Source organism: Lissotriton vulgaris, chromosome 6 (genome assembly GCF_964263255.1).
Source record: "Lissotriton vulgaris chromosome 6, aLisVul1.2, whole genome shotgun sequence".
In the NCBI taxonomy this organism is placed as follows: Eukaryota; Metazoa; Chordata; class Amphibia; order Caudata; family Salamandridae; genus Lissotriton; species Lissotriton vulgaris.
The window spans coordinates 1,785,897,876-1,785,921,809 of record NC_141694.1 but is presented as its reverse complement, the minus strand read 5'-3'; the positions used below and the strand labels follow the sequence as shown (position 1 = coordinate 1,785,921,809).

Genomic DNA, 23,934 nt, shown 5'->3' with positions numbered 1-23,934 from the left:
TGTTCACACTGGGCCAAACACCAAACTCTACGTTAGGAGTGAGTGGAGCCTTCATTGAACAGTATCATAGCATTCCCCCCAAAATACTCTCAGACAATAGTGCCAAGTTACCTTCTCTATTACTAATGACTGGTATCCTGTTACAAAAAGAATTTGCAAATATTAACCCTGGGTGTAGGACTACGCTTTTGTTTGCTCGCAGTCCTCAACGTCAAGTTAGTGACCACGAGCGAGCAAAATGACATCCCGGCGAGACTTTTTCCGCGTTTGCGATCAGCAACTTCAAGTTGCCGATCGCAAGCTTGGAAACTAAACTTCCCAGCGAGATTCCCAACGCGGGGAGGTCAGGTTTCTCATTGCGAGTGGTCGCGTATGCTCGCGAGAGAAACTACCAATCCGCATTGAGAAAGCTGCCCCTCAATTACAAATCTACTTGAGCGGCAGAAAACAACTGCTTGCACTTTGCAAGATGCAGTTTGCACTGATTGCACAGTGCAGACAAGCATCCGGCACTCTGCAATCAGTGCGAACAGCATTTTGCACAGTGCACTATGCAGTTCACTTAGCTACGCGTAGCTTGCGTAGTGCGAACTGCCCTTCGTGTAGCGCTACTACACAAACTACGCCCAGGGTTAGCCATTAAGCAAGGAACGCCAATTTATCATCCTGAATCTGTGTGGGTTTGGGAACCTCTTGTCAATAAAGTTGATTTGTACCCCAATCAGAGTCACTGACAGAATTTTCCTTAGGAGAACCACTGTTAGTCTTGTCAGGTTTTTGTGTTATTAGAAACGAAGAGTTATACATAAATTATATGGAAGCACTAAGTTTGGGCAACGAGTGGAGATCTAAGGCCAGAAGTGCAATTTTTGCAAGCAAAATTATCTGAAACAGGCAAGTAACACCTAGCCATTACAATGTCAAAACAAATCTACGAATATCAGTGACTGGAGTTCCTAATCCAATAAATGACCTTGTTAAACAATAAATCAGTGTCTTCCTTTCTCAGAGGAGAATGTTTAGCCACTTTCATCATGTACTCAACCCTTTCTTTCGATGAGGTGGATTTCCTTGATGTCACAGGGGTAGGATAATTCCAAAAGGACTGTACATGGTAAATTCTCCTGTGGACTTCCTGGCTGTGATCATTCATTTTTGAAACTTTAGGCGGAAGTGGAAATGAAAAATGTTCCTAGCTAATCAACAGAGATCTTTAAATTCTTTAGATAGTCAACACGTCCACAAAAGCACCACAGACTTCACTGGTCAATTTAGCAGTATCATACACACGGTCTTAGAAGACAAGATCTACAAACATCAGAGTAATATCTTCAACAAATCAGAGCCATCTCAATGGATCAGTAATTCCACCAGCCATCAATTAATTCCCCTTAGTTGAAAAACTAAAAGCTCTGTATCTTACATCTGAATCATGTTTTACATTCTTACTCAAGGATCATCTGCAGACACTCTGTCAAAACATTACAACTATCATAAATTCGCTTCTTCATCCTGGCCTAGGTGCCGTTATCTCCCATTATTTTAGGAGCCCAAAATAATTGTCTGACATCCCACTTCTCCAAAAGGTCTGTCATATACCTACTACCTGGAAAAAGATGGCCTAGGTCAATTGATCATCTATTATTTTTTGCACTGCAAAGTGGCTTCTGGTCCAAACCAGACATACACATAAATAAACAACAATGCAGTAAATCCAAACAGGATGTGTGTGTGTGGTTCAGCTGCAGGAGATAGTAAAGTTCCATCCAGGCGTCACAATAATCATTGAGTGCAGGATCATAGCACATTTTGTCCATGCCATGTACAACCTCAAATACCATAACTAAATGAAAATCATTTGGCATCAGATACTTAGATTAGGCTTAAGTTTGGCACTGGGTATATTGTGTTTAGATGGCCCTGAAGATTTTCTTGTGACCATTTTGTGCTGCGAAGTTAGATGAGCTTTTCTCATGTTTATGTGGTCACTTTCCAAAGGGTGAGTGGTTGTGAGTCTCATTTTGCCTCAAAAATGCAGAGTTTCATTGTACCTGTAAGTGGACTCTGTGTGCACCCACTGAATACTTTTTGAATGCAATGATGTTTTTGGCCTCTTTGATTCTGCCTTTTTGTTTTCTGTTTTCCTTGGCCTTCTTCAGAATTCCTTTAAAATGTGCTCTACCTGGGAGTCGAGTACACAGATACTGAGGCATGTTTGTGTCAGTGCCTACCTGTGTTCTGCACATTTAGACATCAATGGTCACAGTGAACTTATATATAAAGAGGTTGTGTGACAGAACCCTGCATGCATTTAACCTGCATGACTTTACAACGCATTCACTACCCCGACTGCAATGTTACCATGTGTTACTTTACCATGTATGTCATTACAATGACTTGCTTTGGGGGGCCATGGACTTTGGACTAATCAACATTACTATTCTAACTCCAGTCTACAGATCAGTAGGGAAGGTGTTGGACTTAAAAATCCAACACCATCCCAACAATGTGCACCCTTCAGCAAGTTGTTGTAACGACTTACTGGTTAAAGTAATGGGTGGTAACGTCGCAGTCGGGTAGTAACAGCACTGTAAAGGCTGGTCGTTGTTGATACTGTGGGATAAGGATGTTTTCAATATAAAGTATATTCTAACTGATCCTGGAAACTTACAACAAACAGCATTACACCCTGGCCCTAATGGATTTCCTAGAGTTTTTTGTTTTATTACTATAACTAGGCTTCTTTTTAAGAGTACAGGCCATTAGAGTTTGTTGACTCGAGGTATCAACTCTTTAATTCCTTGAACCCTAACCACTAACCATGTGCAGTCCTCGGTAGCATCCCGAAGACATATCCTGGAGTATCCTGCAAGCAGTGCTTATCTTCATTTCTGCAGCTTTAATCTCCTGTCCATCGCTATATGGAACTTGTTTCCAATATAAGCTATATCTGAAACAGGTTTCATATAACCTGTCTCTTATATTGTGCAGCCATCTCATTTGTTAGGCTACCTCACCTGGGCGGCCCACAGTCATCTTACCTCTGCCATTTTGTAATTTCATTTCTCAGCATTGATGTGGTGTCTGAAATTTCTGGCACAGCAATTGATTATAGGCAAACCAGAGAACTCTTCTTCATAGACACATTCAGCAACGTGTGTCCATTTAAAAAAACTAAAACGTAACTAAATCATCAGAAACATCTTATTCTAAAAGCAGATCAATAGGCAGACAGGATAAATGACACCAAAATAAATAGATGGGAAAGGAACCCGTGCTGTGAAGACAATTGGACAGACTTCGGTAAACCATTTAATACTCTCTGTGCTTAGCGATCTAACCCAACAAAACCACTGGCGTCTTTTTACAGCATTCATATACTATACTATAGTCTTAGTAAGTGAGTAAAAGTAAAAACTTTGCGTTATCACTATAGTAACTATAGTGATAACGCAAAGTTTTTACTTTTACTCACTTACTAAGACTGCCTTACAACCCTCCTGTTACTAGTGACTTCACAATCAATATGGGCCTACAAAGCATGGCCAGATACAGAAATAAATGTACAAATATCCCCAAAAATTAATTAATAGACATCTTTCACATGAGGGAGTATGTCACATTACCCACTTACCCTCCTGAGGCGAAAAGCCGGGAGAGAGCTTTGCTAATTTTAAACTTTGTGTCACGATTATCTTGTGTTTACTCTTTTTAATACTGCACCTTCGTCGATTCCTTGGCACCCCCAGGACGTGCCTTGTGAAACCTTGTGTACAGCGGACCTAGCGCTGTCTCAGGAAGGAAACAAACACCCGCAGTGGCTGCCGCCATTCACGGCGTGCAGAGAGGCCACGCCCACTCCGAGGCCACGCCTCCGCCTCTCTTGTATAAAAGCGCTGATCGCTAGCGCTATACACAGAACCACTTACCCTCCTGAGGCGAAAAGCCGGGAGAGAGCTTTGCTCATTTTAAACTTTGTGTCACGATTATCTTGTGTTTACTCTTTTTAATACTGCACCTTCGTCGATTCCTTGGCACCCCCAGGACGTGCCTTGTGAAACCTTGTGTACAGCGGACCTAGCGCTGTCTCAGGAAGGAAACAAACACCCACAGTGGCTGCCGCCATTCACGGCGTGCAGCGAGGCCACGCCCACTCCGAGGCCACACCCCCGCACCTCTCTCTCCTATAAAAACATGTGTATTCACCGTACGCGCAGCGGACGGGCGCAGCAGGCGCGCCTAAGGCAAGCCCGTCTTCGCCCGTCCTCGCCAAGTCATCGCCTCTCGCCAGTCCCCCTGCTCAAAAAACGCAAGCGGCACACTGTTATGGGAAGAAACAACTCTTGGCACTCAACCCGGGTCCGCGATGTGACAAACTAGAGGGATGCGTGGGACAGACCGCCCTCAATTGTAAGTCCTGTAACTTACTCATTGCTGAACCTAATCTCCCCAGATACAGGGATACTAGTAAGAAGCTTTCCTCGCTGACAATATCTCACCTCAATGTCAGGTCCCTGGTTAAACATCATCCCGAGGTTCATACGCTCCTCATAGAGGACAACCGAGACATACGGTTTCTAAGCGAAACATGGCTCAAAGATGAACTCACCAGTATCCCTAATCTCACGCTACCGGCAGGATTCTCCATGACCTCTATCAATAGAGACTCGAGAGGAGGCGGTATTGCAGCAATATACAGAACGTCATATAACTGTACTTTTGTGAAGGAAAACATTACGGGATGCGATAGTGCTCGCTTCAAAATTACCACTAGCCCTCACTTTTCCCTATCTGACCTCCTCATTTACAGACCCCCGGGGCCCACCTCCCAATTTATAGAGGAACTCCAAGAGACAGCCCATGCCCTTGTTGCCAGCTCACCTAACTTTACAATCTTGGGGGACTTAAACCTCCATTTTGACGCCCTCGAGGATCCGACCATTAGTAATCTCCTAGCAGACCTTACTGCGCTACAACTGACCCCTCGCATACTATCCCCCACTCACTCTGCTGGCCATCTACTCGACCCGGTCTTTACCAATATTCCGGAAGTGAAGGTGGACCCCCCTAAACCTATGGGATGGACAGACCACTCTCTGGTCACATTTATGATCAAGACCGCCACTCAGCCTAAAAAAGCGCTGCCCATCTCCCGCTTTAATCGGCCCTGGCACAAACTCCACAGTACGAACTTCCCTGCCAGTTTAGGTGAACCCAATCTAGATATTGCGAGCGACATCAATTTAACATACGCTGCTTTTCAAGAGTGGATTACGAAAGGACTCGACACTATCATACCAGCTAAATGGACTCGAGGACGGAATACCCCCTCTAATCCATGGTATGATGAGAATTTGAAAAAAATTAGGAAAGAGTGTAAAAAGGCCGAACGCCTGTGGAGGAAAGATTACAGGGACGAGGAGAAAGCATGCTATCTGGCTAAACTCAAGCTATACCACAAAGCCATACGCATGTCGCGAGCCTCTTTTTATGCTAAAGAAATTGAGTCCAGCCCCAACCCCACGAAAACTATTTTCAAATTAGTACAAAAATTACAAAATGGTGGCAACCCGGCCTCATGCATCTCTTCTACGCAACAGTGTGACGATCTGGCCACCTACTTTACAGAAAAGGTGAGAAAGATATATAACACCTTCTCTCATACACCCTCTGTCCGCACTGGTGACTCCATTGAGGCTCACAAAGGCTCTAAGCTCACCCTCCTACCGGCTATCTCTCTTAAAAACCTAGCTACAATCTGCAGAAAGGTGAAATCAGGTTCCCCCTCAGACCCCATGAGACCAGCCCACTTTTTAAGAGCGTTGGATTTCTTCCTACCTTTATTGGCCAAACTCCTTAATCTTTCCTTCTCGTCAGCCACTGTGCCCACATGCTGGAAACAGGCTTGGGTTACTCTCATAATTAAAAAACCCACTCTAGACCCTGCAAAACCGGAAAACTACAGACCAGTTTCACTGCTTCCGTGGGTGTCTAAATTAGCTGAAGCGCATGCGAACGCCGTACTCACTGACCATCTGGCCAAAAACAACATCTTGGACCCCTCCCAACACGGGTTCAGGCCTGGGCACAGTACGGAGTCCGCCCTTCTGGCCACCACTGAACATCTCCGGAGGATTATGGACACCAGCCAGAGTGCTGCGCTGATACTGCTCGACCTCAGCACAGCATTCGACACAGTCTCCCATGATATCCTACTGGGCCGCTTGGAAAGCATTGGGATCAGTGAACTGGCACTGGAATGGTTTCGATCATTCCTCACGAGCAGATCCTTTTGTGTGTCAGCCCCCCCTTTTATATCCCAACCCCATGCGATAGGCCAAGGAGTCCCCAGGGCTCTGCCCTTAGCCCATCCCTTTTTAACGTGTATATGCAACCACTTGCGGCAGTAGCCAAAGAATGGAACCTCACACCGGTTTCATACGCTGACGATACCCAGCTGGTAATCACCCTCACGGAAGCGCCCTCTGCCACTGCCACAAAATTTAGGGATGGGTTGGCTGCAGTCGCCAACTGGATGACTGCAAATTGTCTACAACTAAATGCAGGAAAAACCGAGGTGCTACTCCTGGGCAAGAACACCAGCGGTTGGAACGACCATTGGTGGCTCCCTTTGTTGGGCCCTACCCCCCCTCCGAAATCCCTGGTAAAAAACCTAGGAGTATGGCTGGACTCTGCACTGAATTACCAGTCGCACACAAAGAAAGTGGCAGCCACATGTATTGGGTTGCTGAGAAGCCTTAGCCCCATCTTAGGCTTTTTTGACCCCAAGACAAGGCAGCTTATTGTCCAAGCCACCATCCTTGCCCGGCTGGACTATGCTAACGTCCTCTTACTGGGCGCTAACAGAGCTGAGATATCCAGATTCCAACGGATTCAGAACTCAGCAGCCAGGGCAATTGTAGGCCTGCCTAGAAGATGCTCGGCCAGAGCCACTATACAGAGGCTCCATTGGCTGCCCATGGAAGCTCGCATCCAGTTCAAGGCTCTTACCATCGCCTTCAAAATCCTTAGAACTGATGGCCCCGAACTTCTCCGATCACTGCTAACACCTTATACCCCCCTACGCAATCTTCGCTCCATGGGCCAACACCTTGTTGTGATCCCCCGCACAAAGTTCTGCCGAATCGGAGATCGCTCCTTCAGAGTAAGGGGAGCAAAATTATGGAACTCCCTGCCCCTCCACATTCGTTGCCTCACCAATTTGTCCGCGTTTCGCAAAGCAGTAAAAACGCACCTCTTCCCTCCTCTGTAGTCTCGCACCCCCCTTCCTCAGTTGGTTCTGCTTTGGTTCTTAGCGCCGGGACGCCCCGTTGCTGGGGCAGCTGTTGCGCTCAACAAAACTCATAACATAACATAACATAACATTATAAACTAGCGTGCACACCAAAATTATGTTTTGTAAAACCTTGTGTCTTGCAAAAAACACTGAATATTATAAGGGATTGCACTGACATAGTGGATGCCCCCAAATCCACCATTGTCTTGTTTTGATTGGATCAGATTTTGAACCCGATGTCTTTAACTAGCTTAGAACATATGTCAAAGGGCCAAAGCAGTGTGGGATGTCACAATAGATCTCAAAGCTAAAGCTGGCATCATAGAACAAAGGAACGCTCTGGAATGCCTATTGGTGGTGATTGTCAGAGATGCAGGACTGGGTAAAGAGAACTGCATTGTGTCTGTACCCTTTATATGGTTGATGCAACCTCACCTTAGCACACTACAGTATGGGCCCGACTCACAAAGATAAAGTTAGACCAAATGAATAACTGAGACCAAAAGTTTAACTTTACTTCTTTTTATTTTGTATTCACAAAGGTAAGTTAGTACTAGTAAAGTTCGACATTTGGTCTAAATTTACCTTTGTGAATACTGAACAGTAGTAAAGTTAGACTTTTGGTCTAAGTTTACCTTTGTGAATATTGAAAAATAGTAAAGTTAGACTTTTGGTCTAAATTTACCTTTGTGAATTGGGCTCCCTATGCATACTGTTCTGACTGCATTAGGTCAACTATTTACATTGATTATATTTTTCAGAGCCAAGATCCTACACTGGACACTGATAATGAAGAGATTCAAGATTTGATTATCGACAAACACAATGCAGTGAGGCAAAGCGTCGTCCCACCCGCCAGCGACATGCAAAAAATCGTGAGACACATTTTACATTGATATTTAAATAAAAGAATTAGGGGTGAAATGTTAATTTCATGGATGTAAATAAAACATATTTGCCTTTAGTATTGTTAACCTTATATCAAAGAGAATTAAAATTATCTACAATGCACATCTCTCTAGGAGTCAGTTATATCTATAGTGTGTGTGGTTAACATTTACATGAATACTTATTCTTCTCTTGTTCAAAGTATACAAAACCTGTTCCTAGGTATTAGAGGTGAGTAATGGCACATCGTTTAAATTGGCGGAAGTGCCAAATTCTCTCTCTGAAGATTCTCCTCTATTGAAAATCCACCACAATAAATTAAATAAGCTAAACCTTTCCTCTCCCATATTCTCGACCACATGAATAAAAAAATTTGCAAGTTCACACAAATTCGCAGATTTTGCGGACTGCGAATTCGCTTTCGCGCGAATTCCCGGAACACGAATTCGCAAATTTCGCCCATACTTACTTTATATTATCCAGGATATATTTAACGCACTCTTGTTACATTTTTTCATTTATTTTATAATTTTATCATTCAGTGAATCTTAGTTCTGTCTGACCATGGATGTGAGTAATAGACTCTGTGCAGATTTACTGTTCGGATGCAAAATATCACCCCACCACAGTTTTCCTTGTCCTCCTCGGGAAAACTAACATTAGGCAGTCCAAGAGGAAGGAAGTGTTCTTGCACTATGCCTGTCTCTGCAGAACATCTCTGAGTGCAGAGAAGAAAGCCTCTCTGCCCCTTCACTGCATATGCCCAACAGGACAGCATGTGTCCAAATTATGCATAAATAAACTAGACAGGCACTATCTTCCAAAAGTGAGTACAATATAAGAGTGGTACAACTGTGGGAGAATAATCCCGAAACCACAATAGTCAGTTGAGAATTATACCACTGACCTGTGCACATTGGGTGCTGCATGTAGTTCGAAGGTACTTTTGAGTAAGCATGGGCGAATTTTGCGAATCTCGCGTTCGCGAATTTTGCGGATTTGCGAACTCGCAATCCGCAAAATCCGCGAAATCTCACGAATTTGCGGATTTTTTTTTTTTTGTGTTCGCGCGGGTTTCTGCCAGTTCGCGAGGGTTTTGTACAATTTCGCAAAAGTTTTGCGAACTTGTTGTTTCTACGTGTCCAGCCTGTTTGGGACACTCTTCTTCATCACTGCCACTCTCTGTCACCACTGCCACTCTCTGACTACTCATGCCACCCTCTGGCCCACCCATGCCACCCTCTGTTTCATCACAGCACCCTCTGGTTGTCCAGTCAGTGTACATTATTGTGGCAAAGCAAAGCACACCGTCCCTGCCTCAAGTGACCTGAATTAATTTGGGGCTGATTAATGTGTCACAGAATATTTTTTTAGCTGGCACCTGCTTCCTTAGTGCTTCCTGATTAGTGATCTTTTGCACTTGCTAAGTGCTTTCATTGTTGCAAAATTAGTTAAAACACCTGCCCTGCCCCAACTGACAATAATGAATTAGGGGCTGATTAATGGATTTGAACTTCCAGCCTGGCTCCTGCTTGTCTCCCTTAGCTGAAATTCAGGACCTTTGTGGCATATGTGTAACTATTCTGAGGTTCAGCGCAGGGTCACATAATAGTTGCAACTGGCAACTGAACTCTGGAGGGGCCCCTCAGGAAGCATTACAGGAAATGGCTACTAATGATGAGCCTGAACTTTTGAACCTGGTAAGTAGTTTCAGTTTTGCTAAGATCGTATTTCTGCAATTTAGCGCTTATTCGTGGGGCGCAAAGTTGTACTGGGAAGCCGCGAACTCACGCGAACAGTGCGAGCAAAATCCGCTGCTCGCGGATTTGCGGATTTTGCGGGAGATTCGCGAATCTCGCGGATTGCGAATTTACCGAAAATCCGCAAAATCCGCGAGCGAAACGGATTTTCCGCCCATGCTTACTTTTGAGGAATAAATACAAGACCATATTATGTTGGGCTGCAAAACTGAAAACATCATAGATGAATTGTGGCAAAAGTATGACTGAATGTTAGACCAAGTGTTGCTAATTGCAAAAAAGATCAAACATTCTCTTGCGTGTGTGGAGGTGAAAAAACGAAAACGGCCTGGCACCAATAGAAAAAGTACATAGTGTTAACAAAGTGCCAACAAAGCACATGGATAGTCTCACTTCCAGCGCTCCCAGTTCCAACCCTAAGAAACCTTTTAAAGGTAAATGTTTTAGCTGCGACAAATTGGGAGAATTAGTGAATGAAAATTCTTGTCCTTCAATGCTGTCCAAGTGTTGTATATATAAAAAAATTGGGGTACTTTGCCAAGTACTGTAAATCAAAACAAAAAACTAAGACAGTGCATGAAGTCATGTTTGATGATAAATGTGAGCTTCAGCATGACAATATACATTGCGGAGAGATGGTGCTTCAGGTTGGGCAAAGTATGGGTAACTGCCCTCTATATGGTGTATGTAGTCAAAATGAATGGTCAAGAGATAGATATGCAGTTTAAATCTGGGGCAAAGATTTATTTTATTGTCAAAGATTTCTATTTTAAAAGGTTGAAAGTAAGGTTGAGGTGTTTAACCCTGATATTAAACTTTTAGATTATGGTGGTCAGTCAATAAAACTACTCGGGACTTCATAGGTCATCTTGAGTACATGGGACCTTTGACAGCAGGGAAGATCTACATCTCATGTAAGGGTGACAGCATCATTGGCTGGTTTCACCCAAAAGACCTCAATGTTATTTCAGATCCTAACAAAGAAACTTATATTGTCTTGAAAGATACATCGCCTATGGGAGGAAAAGTGGGAGGTGAAGGTTAATGCCTTAAACAATGAGGGTGAGAGTGGTTTGACTTGCGCGTTACGCCATGAGTTTAAAGTAGTCTTTAGTGAAAGCTTAGAATGTCTGTAAAATTATTTACACAAGATAGTACTCAAAGAGAAGCCTTCTCCGGTGGTATGTAAACTGTGTGGAGAACTGTTGGCTTTAAGACAGGCGATGCTCTCTGAACTCAATAAGTTGAAAGAGGAAGGTATCATTGTGGAGACAGAAGGAACAAAATTGCTTGCACCAGTGGTTCTGGCTTTTAAGGCTTCAGGGGAAGTAACACTTTGCGTGGACCTAAGAGCTCTGAACAGGGCTGTGGTCGCAGACAGGTAATGCCTCCCCAACATAGCAGAGCTGCTTGCCCAACTCAATGGTTTAATTGTGTTCTCCACTTTGGATCTCAAAGCTGCGTACAACCAAATTAAACTAGACAGTGAATCTACAGACTTAACATCTTTTATCACTCCTTTTGGATTGTTTAAGTTCACAATGTTGCCCTTTCGATTGAATTTAGCCACCTCCTTTTTCCAGAGAGCAATGGAAAATGTTCTGGGAGGTATACCTGGAGTTAAAATTTACCAGATGATGTCTTTATGTATGACTCTTCGCAGTAATAATAAAACTGCAGTTTGATGTCAGTCTTGAAAAGGTTTAGAAAGAGGGACATCACGTTAAGAGAAACAAAATATTGGTTCAATCTAGAGTGAGTACCCGGGACATAGGCTAACTAAGGATGGTGGCAGTCCCAAAAAGCAGTTGGTGAGGACCATTGAGAGTCTTTCTGTTCCAGGGTGCAGGAATGCTTTGGTCACTTTCTTAAGGATGGTTGAGTACTAAAATAAATTTGTACCACAGTTTGCCAGTCGGGTTCATGGATTGGGAACTCTTCTAAAGAAAGGAGTCCAGTTCTTGGTATCTCCTCATTGTGACCCAGAGTTGCAAGCTATAAAGGGTGTTCAAGTGGTGCTCCTTCCTTGCAGAGTTTTCACACCACAAGACAGTGCATTCTAGTCTCTAATTCAAGCGCCAAAGGGTTAGGCGCAGTACTCAAACAAGTAAAGGACGGCGATGAAGAGACAATCATGGTCATGTCCAGATCATTGATTGGCCCAAAAAATAGATACTCAATTATTGAAAGAAAACACTGTGTATATATCGGGCTATTAAGAGATTTAACATTATCTCGGGTGCTGATTCTGTGGTTAGATCCGATCACAAACCTCTCAAAGATGCTTTTTGCAAGAAGAATTTCCACTTGATCCCACTCGTGCACTCACATCATCACACTCATGCACACAGCTGCCATGTTTCAGTGTGCTGATGTGTGGTACTTCCATGCTTACATTGTGGCTAGGTTTGACATTTCCTTGCTTTATGTGTGATGTCTTAAGTGATCCCAGTAATAATCGGACACAGTACATCATCTATTTGCCAACACAACAGCTGTAAGCTCCGTTCTCCAGGTGGATGCAGTCTTCCCTTGCTCCAGGCTTCAACATTTTCCTTCCATCGGCAACCATCCTAGGTATCTATTAAACTCTGCCTTCCTTGATTCAAGAGCATCTGTCACACCCACTAGGCCCCTGCAATTTTCTTTCCTTCCTGATGGCTGTAGCAGCAGTCCTAGTATGCTCCAGAGCACTCCCTCACTCTTGATCCTAACTCTAGTATTGCTCTACCATGAATGGCCCCTGCAGCATCACTGTGTTGCTGTTACATCCATTGCAGGCTCTAGGCTCCTGCAGTACTCACTCCGTACTACCTGGACTCAATATAAAGTTCCCTACCCTACCTAGCTGTGTGGTGGACACATCCTTCTTTAGCTTACATCCTTACTTCTGGCTTTTGCAGTGCCTCCTACCTCTAGCCTATTCGCTCTTTACCTCTTTCTAGCCTCAAGGATTGCATGGTACCGCTCCATAGCTCTTGAATCTCGGCAAGAAGCGCAATTATTATTATTATTATTAGGGGGATTTATAAAGCGCCTGGTGTACACTTACAGGCGTGTCCCCGCGCTATAGAAGTGGAGTAAGCAGTCAACAGCCAGCACAACCGTCTACCGTCTGAATAAATGAGTCTTAAGTTTTGTTCTAAACAAGAGTTCTGAAGACTCCAAGCATATATCAGACGGAAGGTCATTCCATTGCTTCGGTACCAAATATCTGAACGACCTTCCCCCCATACGTGCTTTCCTAATTTTAGGAGTTTTCAGAAGACCTGTGCAGGAGGAGCGCAGAGTCCTAGTGGGCTCATACCTTGTCACAAGGCTCTGTAGGGGGGCAGGGGCTTTGCCTCCCAGAATACGGTGACATGTGGCAAGGGCTTTACATTCCATCCTGCTTCTAACAGTCAACCAGTGCAGAGCCTGGAGTGCTGCCTTAGAGGAAGATCTTCTAGGAAGCCTCAAAATAAGGCGAGCAGCAGCATTCTGCAGCACCTGTAGGCGATTGAGAGCCTTACCCGTGGCCCCCAGATACAGCAAATTGCCGTAATCTAGGCGTGAGGTGACTAAAGCATGCACCAACGTCCAACGAGCAGAAGTGTGCAGGAAATCCAAGACCTTTCTCAGAGTTCTTAGGACTCCGAAGCAAGTCCCCACCACACGGCCAATCTGGGGGCCAAAGGCAAGGTTGGTGTCCAGCCACACCCCAAGGTTCCTGGCTTCCTGGCAGGGGACAGGCGTCTCTCCTAGGCAGGACGGCCACCACGCCGACGTCCACACAGATGGGCATCCCCCCACCACGAGCACCTCGGTTTTGCTGCCATTAAGTTTCAGGCAGGTGGCGGACATCCAGGTTGCCAGTTCTTGCATGCAAACTCTGAAGTTGTCCGCCATCAGACCGGGTGTGCGTGATAGGGAGATGGCAAGCTGGGTGTCGTCTGCGTAGGACACCAGACGAAGTCCATAGCTTTCCACTATGTCCGCCAGCGGGGAGACATACAGATTAAAAAAGGTCGGGCTCAGGGACGAGCCTTGCGGCACGCCCTGTCCCAACTCAATCTCCCTAGAGTAACACTCTCCCTGGCGGACCTGGAAGCATCTGCCTGTCAGGAACGATCGGATCCACCCAAGCGCAGCCCCTGAAACTCCTCCATCATTCAGACACTGTAGCAAGATGGAATGAGCTATAGTGTCGAATGCTGCGCTTAGGTCCAAGAGGATCAGAGCCATAGTCTGGCCCTCATCCACTCCCTGTCGTAAGGATTCTACAGCCATTAGTAATGCTGATTCAGTCGAATGCCGCGGACGGAATCCAAACTGCGAATCATGGAGCAGGGAGGCTTCCTCTACAAAGCCCATTAGTTGGAGGTTCGCAATTTTTTCGGCCACCTTTGCCATATATGGCAAAAGAGAAATGGGGCGAAGATTGTCCAGCCTCTCATAACTAATATTAGGCTTCTTTTGAAGCGGGAGGACTACCGCTTGATTCCAGAACTCCGGGACAGAATGCGTCCCAAAAGAAATGTTCAGAAGGTGGCGGATGTAAGGCTCCAAAATGGACAAACTGCCCACCAGGCGCCTAGGAGTAGTAGGATCTTTTGGGGAACCTGATTTTATCGATCCACAGATCTGAATGAGAATTTCAGTAGGCGGTGTAACAAATGCAGTTAGCATCTGGTGCCCCCCCCTTACCCCACAATCCTCTACAGTCTCAGAGGCTGCGGTGGCTTGACTAGGGAAGGCCGAGTAGATAGTTGCGACTTTGTTAGCAAAGAACTCTGCTACTTGGTTGCAGCTATCCACCGTACAAAATTCCTCAGGGACTGCTGCGGGCTTTCCAACTGAGAGAGATTTATAAATTAAAAACAATTCCTTCGAGGAATTTTCTGCCTCCTTGATCTTAGTAGAGAAGTACAGCTTTTTTACCTTTCTGATCAGTCTGTGATAGTTGCGCCTGCTTACAAGATAATTCATCCTGGTTAGAGCAGCATAGTCTAATCTCCACTGTCTTTCCGCGCGTTTACATGCGCTCATGGCCATTCGCACCTCGTCTGTATACCAGGATGCCGATTTCAGGGCACGTCCCGCTGATCTAACCGGGGCGAGCGGGGCAACCTGGTCTAAAGCAGCCATGATGCCCTTGTTCAAGTTCTTATTGGCTGTCTCCACATCCTCACCCCCGGGTCACCCCCCCTCATAAGTGCCTCATTGAATCTATCTTGGGAAAAGTTAGCCCATCTCCGCCTCGGGTGGTGTAGTGCTACCTGTTCCGGTATTCTAGTTCCCGGAATGTAGATCGAAAAGGGCACCAAGTAGTGGTCCGACCAGAGAACGGGTATGGGGGTAGCAACCTCCACTTGTTCCCAATTTGCAAAAATTGGGTCCAGCAAATGGCCCCGTGAGTGGGTGGGAATTTTGGCCAATCAACTCGAGTTGAAGCGCACTCATTGCTTTGCACAGATCCCCGGCCAGCTTATCCACAGGGTCGTCCAGATGTAAGTTAAGATCACCCAACACCAAGAGCTTATCCATGCGCATGGCAAGCTCTGTGACGCCTTCGACTAGGCTGTCAACAAATCCTGTTGCTGGGCCAGGAGGTCTGTATATCAGGAGGCCCTTTACACAGAATCCCCCATTGACCTGAATGGAAAACTCACCCGCCTCACTATTGTTATTAGCCGTTGGCTCAAAATGACAGCGTAAGCTCTGGCGGGCAACAATGGCTATCCCTCCACCTCTCCCCTTCGGTCTATCTTGCCTTATCAGGGTATAGCCCTCCGGAATGGCTTCGAGGGCCTCTGGGGAAGAGTCACAGTCCAACCAAGTCTCCGTAAGGAAGACTAGATCCCATTGTTTTTCACTAAGGAGATCATGGATGTCCAGTCTCTGGGGATGCATCGACCGGACATTTAGCAGACCACAAACCAGCTTTTGATGTTCTTTCTTAGCTGGCTTAAACCGATCAAAAGCGAACTGGCAGTGTTTGCAACCCGTGCTCTCAACAACTGATACGCTATGCAAACAAGATGTACTGGTGCACACGTTGCGGAGAGACAGCAGGTCATCTCTGCTCCAACATACATGTCCTGTCCTTGAAGCAGGGGGAATGGCCCTAGCCCGCAGCCGGCCGCGGACGGGCGCAGACGGGCTTGACTTAAGCGCGACTTCGGCGCGCCTTCGTCGCGCCCGCTGCGCTCGCCCGCTGCGCGTCCGAGGTTGCATCCGCCTTTTAATCCCCACAGCGTGAGTGCCTCAGGAGCACTAGACCGCTAACCGCCCCCCCGCGCACCGGAAGTGGCAGTCTCGACCTTCCTCGCCCTCCGCGCAACAGTGCTAGCCACCGCGTCGGACCAGGGCGGGAAGGAGGGAAGAGACCTGCCCTCGGCGTCAGAGTCTGTCAGGTAAGCCAGCAAAACAAATCCGGCAAAGCGCGTTTACCAGGGAAGCCTTAATCGCTATCCCGATAAAGCCTCTGTGCATAGGTTAATCAATCAGTCAAACATTTGTAAAGCGCACTAATCACCTATGAGGGTCTCAAGGTGCTGGGGGGGAGGGGGGTGTAGCTACTGCTCGAACAGCCTGGTCTTGAGGTGTCTCCTGAAGGTCAGCAGGTCCTGGGTCTGTCGCAGAAGGGTGGGGAGGGTGTTCCATGTCTTGGTGGCGAGGTAGAAAAAAGATCTGGCACCGTTGGCACTCCGGTGGATGCGTGGCACGGTGGTGAGGGTGAGGTCAGCGGAGCGAAGCTGGCGGTTCAGGGTGTAGAAGGTGAGTCGTTTGTTGAGGTATGCTGGTCTGGCGTTGTGGAGTGCTCTGTGGGCGTGGGTGAGGAGCTTGAAGGCGATCCTCTTGTTGACTGAGAGCCAGGGCAGGTCTCTCAGGTGGGCTGTGATGTGGGAGTGGCAGGGGATGTCGAGGATGAGGCGTGTGGAGGCGTTCTGTATGCGTTATAGTCTTTTTAGGAGTTTGGCCGTGGTTCCTGCGTAGAGGGCGTTGCCGTAGTCCGGTCTAGTGCTGACGAGGGCCATGGTGACCGTCCTTCTGGTTCCGGTAGGGATCCATCTGTCGATCTTGCAAAGCATGCGGAGGGTGTTGAACACTGAAGATTGATGCAAAGCCCTGGTGGGACTACTGACACTTCAGGAACAATGGTGGTTCTTCAAGTAATGGAGTCACAGCCCCATGCAATGCTCTGACATTATGCATTGACTATGGCCCACACATGCAAAAGGGATTTCAAAATGGCTCCCCAAAAGTTGAAAGCTACCATTCAGAGACCTAGAAGGCAAGGTTGGCGTCTGCAATACTCTCTCCTCACCCAATTAAGTTATAGTTAGATCAGTGTGCCTTGCAAGGCCAATCCACTTTTGCTCTTTCAGCATCTTTTGTTTAGTGAGTCTGTTCTTCAATACAGTTGGTTGAGGGTCCACAACTCCAAATGTATCCTGAGGGGCCCTTTATTACAGACCAAATTGGTATGTGTAGATTTATTTTAATATGTGCATTACTTGCGCATGTTTGTGTGGACACCCCGATTTTTCTTTTGACTTCTCCACCGTGTGCTTTAATCATGAGTGTCACATGCAATGGGTAAATCGCAGTAGTAAAATGTAGCTTTCTTGAAATAAAGAAATACAAATGTATTGATACATATTGTTTTGTGTCACTTGAAGTATATTGAGCACTTTTTTTGAGATACCACTAATTTTCTGTTTTAAAACAAAACCCAGCTAATTATATTGGGATTGCTTCTGGTCCTGATGAACCTTCTATAACACTTCAGGGGGATTAGGGGCATAAATCATGTCGACCACACTGTAAAACCAAGCTGTTGCTTGTGAAATATTTGGTTTGATAGACAAAGATTTCTTGTACAATTTTACTACATTACATTTGTTTCTTATCTATAACAGTTGTCTTAACTCAAAGGTGTTCTTGAAAAAGTCTCTTTTGAACTTGGAGTGAAATTCAATTAAATCAGAAAAGGATTTTATATCATGCTCGCATGTAGGTGAAGGTGTATTACTAACAATATTCCTGAGCCACTCACTTCATGCCTTTAATATGAAATAGATTGTACCACAACTTTACATCCTTTTGAATTCTACAGTCAAACTCGTGCTTTTCAACACATTCAAAACTTTACTTATTCTCTCATCGTATTTCCCTCTCAACCCTCCCTTGATCGAGATATCAGACTAAAAATATAGGATGTCTTCACATATCCTAAAAAGTTTTTTAAAATCAGTTTCACATTTACATAGAGCTGTAAACAAGAAGCAATAACCCATAACCAACAACATGACCGTGTTAACTTACATCATAGTCTAATATCCTTTGCCGGTGTGGAGCAGCACTCCCTCTGTTACAGGGATTTACATATATTGCAACCATTGCCATTTACCGTGGGAATACCAGAAACTGCTCAATCGTCCAGTGTCCCTAGTGTGTCCTAACCTTGTCATAACGACCCTCCTTAGGTCATATTATCCACCCTCCGCCTGTCTACTTCCGCCCATGCATCAGTATTGTGTACCATTGTTGGAACCTTGTGTCTGCACCCAAACGAGGTATGTTCCCTTGCATGTCCAGAAATGCTTCCAGCATATCCGCCCACATCTCAAACTTTACTTGCATTAATTTTTTGCTTCTACTACGTCATATACGCGTCTCTTCTGCTAGTGCTCATTCAACAGTGTCCCCGTGCCATAACGAACGAGGGGCCTGTGCCACCCAGCTATCCCACGCCTACGCATTGTTTAGCAAGTTCAAGTTGTAAGGATTTCCACTGCATTTTCTTTTGATGGTGCTGCTTTATAATACCCAAAAGGCACTTCATCGGGGTGTCCTCCAACAGAATGCCTGTCACAGGTCTCCACTGTGTCACAGCAGTCATCTTTTATGCTTGCACTCTTGGCATTGCCAGGCCAAATGGAAACAGGAGGCTCCAACTATTCACTTCTCAGGGAAACTTACACCCCTGTCCCTGTAGGTTCAACATAGTTTGATGGGGGTCAGGTATGTGGGGTAGACTTAATTAAAATGTATCTGTCTGAACCTGGCATTGCACGAAACCATTTTAATCAATTGGCTCATTGTCTGCCACTCTTTGTCTGTCTTCTGCTCCCCCAGCTCTTCCACCCAGATTTGTCAGAATCTAGGGCTTACCTCAACCCTGCCCCTTCAAAGTGCTTTTTTAAAAGATCGAAACCAGGTGCCGGGTAGAACCCACAGTCAGCACCATCTGCAATGTCTCCGACTGTGGGGAAGTCACCGGAAACCCTGTCCATATTTCCTGTGCTGTCCCTGCAATTTTAGCATACTGTAGGAAGTAGCCAGTTCCCAATGAGAATACATCCAAAGGCTTCTGCAAAAGCAGAAGATCTCCAGCATATAGGTCTCGTATTGATTTACAGCCACCTTCCTTACATATCTTCACTAATACATCAGAATGACAACAATGGCCAAAAATCCAAATCTTGCACAAAGCTGGGTTGTCTCAGCACCCTGCTAAACAACCTTAACTAGATATCAGCTGTTGGTTGTACTATATACAGGACATTTCTAGCTGCTCTTGACCACCTCATAAGTAACTCTTTTAGGAGGGGTGTTTCCACAAGTTCCTCTCAACAGTCACTTTTCCCAGTTGTCCTCTTCGCCACCCAATGCACCTTGTTTTGCAGCTTAGTAACATAGTGGTACAACTCTAGGCCAGGTAACCCCATGCCGCCCTCCTCTAAGCCCAGTTTAAGTAAAGGCATCGCTGCTCTGCTTCTCTTTCTTGCCCACACTAAGGATATCAGTAGGGGATCCAATCATTTGACGATGTCACATGTAAGCATGTGCAGAGTATTCTTGATTTTGTAAAGGCAGGAAGATCCTTTTTGCCACCACTACCCGCCCGCCACCGAGAGAGGCAGCATGTTCCAAAGATTTGTGGACTGCATCAGGCCCCCTAGCATCATCGTGATCTTATGGCGGTAGTTGGAAAATGGCCCTCTCTTAAGGAACACTCCAGACTTTTTGCCTACCTCTTCCTTTTTGTCTGACCTTGTTTTTGTTGGCTTTAGGACTCTGAGCACTTTACTGCTGCTAACTAATGCTAAAGTGTATGTGCTCTCTCCTCTATACATGGTAATATTGGCTCATACCCAACTGGCATATTGAATTTAGTTATAAGTCTGTAGTAAAGTGCACTACATGTGCCCAGGGCCTGTGAATGAAATGCTATTAGTGGGCCTGCAGCCTGCTTGTAGCCCCTTAACCATGTCTCAGGCCTGCCACTTAAGATCCTGTGTGTGAAGTTTTCAACTGCCATGTCAACCTGGCAAGTTAACCTACTTGCCAGATCTATACCTTCCCTTTTTCTACATATAAGTCACCCCTTAGGTAGGCCCTGTATAACCCACTGGGCAGTGTATTTAAATGGCAGAACATGTAATTTTAAGATTTACATGTCTTGGTAGTGAAAAGCACCCAATTTGTTTTTCACTACTGGAAAGCCTATCTCTCCCTCCCATAGCATAACATTATGATTACCTTATTAGACCTTTTAAGTGTAATTTCCATTTCTGAAGAGATAGACTTTTCAAGTTTGGTGTCAAATGACTCACAACTCATGATGAAGTTGAATAGTAAATAACAGCTTACTAAATGCACTTTATAAAGTTGATATTTACTTACTTTAGCCATTAGGCGCCTTCTGCCTATCTCTGAATTACACGTCTGGGGTGGATGACAGCTGGCTTCATGTATTCCCTCTAGACAGCCACACACAAAGGAAAGGTAGGTATAACTGAGTAGACATCTGCATGTTGATTGGTCATCCTGAGCAGGATGGGAGGGAGGAGCTGACACTTTACACCTGAAAGGGCTGTGTCCTGCCCCAAAACAAAGGGCTATATACCCCCTGTAGTGAGTCTTGAGCCAGGGCAGGAAGCATAGACCTCTGTGCACTTCAAAGATTTCTTTGAGGTCTCCCCCACTTCAAAGGTACAACTGTGTATAAGTACTGGATTCCTGACACCACAACTTCAGTCCACTTCTGAACCTATGACCACTCTGTCAGGAAGAAGAGGACCTGCTGTGCTGCTAAAGGGCTGTCACTCTGATGGAACTACTGTTTGCTGTACTCTTGCTTTTCTCTGTTGCCCTGCTGCTGCTCTCTCTCTGCCTGGGCGATAAGGACTGAACCTGCATGAATTGAACACAGAGTGACTCCAAGGGCTTGCTTTCTTGCCTCCTGTCCCCTAAATCTCAGGGACACTAAAGACATAGGGTCTAATTACAAGTCTGGTGGACTGAGGTCTGCCATACTCACTGGGGCATGGTGGTAGCGGTACAGCCACCGCCGCACAGGCGGACAGACTGCCCAATTTTAACTTTGGTGGTTTGAACGTCATTGCACCACCACAACTGCCAGGGAACTGCCTGTGCTCCATTGGGGCGGCCTGAAATCTTGACTTTGTCCCTAGCCAGCATGACTAATGAACTATTTTGTTGCTATTTACTGGTAAGCACTATTGACACATTTAGGGCCCGATGTAGGTAAAAGTCATTAACCGATTTCAAAATACCAAATTTTACCGATTCGGTATTCTGAAATCGGTAAATAAGATGTAGAGAAAAAAAAATCGGTAAAAAAACGATTCGGTAACAATCGGTATCGTGTTTCGATACTTACCGAATCGGTAGTCACCGAATCGGTAGATACCGATTCGGTAATGGCAATACAACCGTATGGGCCAAAAGGCCCATAGGAATGCATTGGCAAAACCGAATCGGTATTTACCAATTCGGTATTTCCCGAATCGGTATAAATACCGAATCGGTAAATACCGAATCGGTAAACACGGAATCGGCAAGCAAGGAAAAGTGAAACTAATGAAAGCAGCCAATGAGGTGGAAGCACCCTCCCCCACCCTAGCAGGGAGTGGCTACCCAGGCAGGTGCAACTCATTAGAACTTTCTGGAGAGGCAGCCAGAGCTGAGCAGTGAGAGTGAGCAGCAGAGAGAGTGGTTGGAGAACTGTGAACACAGTGGAAATGGCAAGCAGCTCTGAGAGCCAGAAGGCTGAGAGAAAGCGCAAGGTGAAGTTCAGCAGCATGGAGCTGCAAGTATTGGTGGAGGAGGTGGTGAGGGTCCACAGGCAGCTGTTTGGGAGGCTGTCCCTCACAGTCCCTGAGTCAACAAAGAGGAAACTGTGGAGTGCCATCAGTGAGAGGGTCAATGCCGTTGGTGTGACCCCCAGGAGCCTGGATGACCTCAAGAAGAGGTTTTATGATATCCGGAGCCTCACCAAGAGGAAATTGGCGGAACTACACAAGCAGGCAGGACTGACCGGTGGAGGCAGGAACCCCGCGCCCCCCTCACTGAACTGGAGGAACTGGTGTCCACAACAATCGAGACGGAGAGTGTGGTGGGAGTTGGGGACATGGACAGCTCAGCCAGAGCTACAGCAAAAGGTAAGAAGCATGCGCAGCATGACACACCCTACCAGACACCTCCCCATTAGCCTCAATGTACAGCCAAACCCCAGTCCAGTACTGCTAGCAACATACATGAGCAATGCATGATGGGAAATGTAGACAGCTCATGTAGGAACAATTTACAGTGCACATTAAACTGCAATGCACTTTAAGAAAGAATCAGAGTAATGAAAGTGACATGTGCAATGCATTTATTGTAGTGACTGTAAGACATTTGCACTCAGTTCACAAATGCTTCTTTATACCTAGGGGCGCCATCAGGTAGTGGAGCAGCAGCTGCACAAGCGTCAGCTCCAGCAACAGCGGACAGTGCGGTGGCAGGGCCAAGCAGCATGGATATATCTAGAGAGAGGGTACCCCACTAACACCAGGGAACAGGGTACAGTGACAATCAGTCAAAGGGAAATCCCTGGGTGCACACTCATGTATGGACTTACTATATCTTCATACCTGTCTATCTAAGCATTCAATCATCAGATTTAAAAAACTAAACAATGAATTTTAATTTCCACACTAAAATAGGAACGTTCACAGTCTTTTTAATAAAAACATAAACAAGTTTACACAAAATAACAATTTAAAATTTCAAAGAACGATCTTTGAAAGAATATAATAAAAACAATTGATCATAACAATTCATTACAATTCATTGCATATACACAAAAGTTAAAATCAAATATAAGACATCAAAATTATATAAGGCAAACATCACAGGCAAGAATTACATTGAGTCACAGTAAAAGAAAACATCAACAACCCCCTACACAATGTGGCTCACTGATATCTTTACCACTATTGATTGCTGGATCCAAAGGTCATTAGTTAATAAAAAAGTGACACCAATAGTACCACTTATATGTGCGTATCAATTGTTCACTGGACCTTATTTGGATTCTACATAAGAAAAAAGTGTGTCAGTAAGCCACATTGTGTAGGGGATTGTTGATGTTTTCTTTTACTGTGACTCAATGTAATTCTTGCCTGTGATTTTCCACACTGGTCTTCATGCACCAGTGCAGCAACCCATGCTTGCAGCCGCTCAGCCAATATCTTGCTTAGCACTTTTGTATTAGCGCACAGAAGGGTGAGGGGTCTATAAGAGGAAAAGTCCACTGTATAACCCCCCTGGTTTGGGCACCGTACAGATCACTTCAGACCTAAGGGTGGGTGGGACATGCCCTTCCTCCAAGCTTCCCAGTACACCTTTAGCAACAGTTCGGCCAACTGTGTGGAGAAGACCTTATAAAATTTCACTGGAAAATCATCTCCCCTTGATATCTTGCTTCGAGGGGAAGATTCCCCATTGCTTCCCTCAGCTATTCTGGGGAAATTGCCACTTTAAATTCCTCTCGGATTATCGGCTGTACTACTGGGAGTTCTACCCAAGCCAGGTACATATTGATAGACTCAAGGTCAGTCTTTCACTCCTCGCCATACAGTCCCATCAGATGGTCCCGGAGTATAATATTAATTTCTACCTGTGTTGTTATAATTTTACCGTCCTCTCTTT

General features: G+C 45.5%; 1 protein-coding gene across 1 annotated transcript in view; it reads left to right on the top strand.

The window, feature by feature from the left end:
• The window catches only part of LOC147709484 (uncharacterized), a 189,232-nt gene that overhangs the window by 29,557 nt on the left and 135,741 nt on the right, over positions 1-23,934 (top strand). The window contains exon 4 of the mRNA XM_086926004.1: positions 8,059-8,172. Coding sequence (XP_086782130.1) covers positions 8,059-8,172 — 114 coding nt within the window. The remainder of the gene's footprint in view (positions 1-8,058; positions 8,173-23,934) is intronic.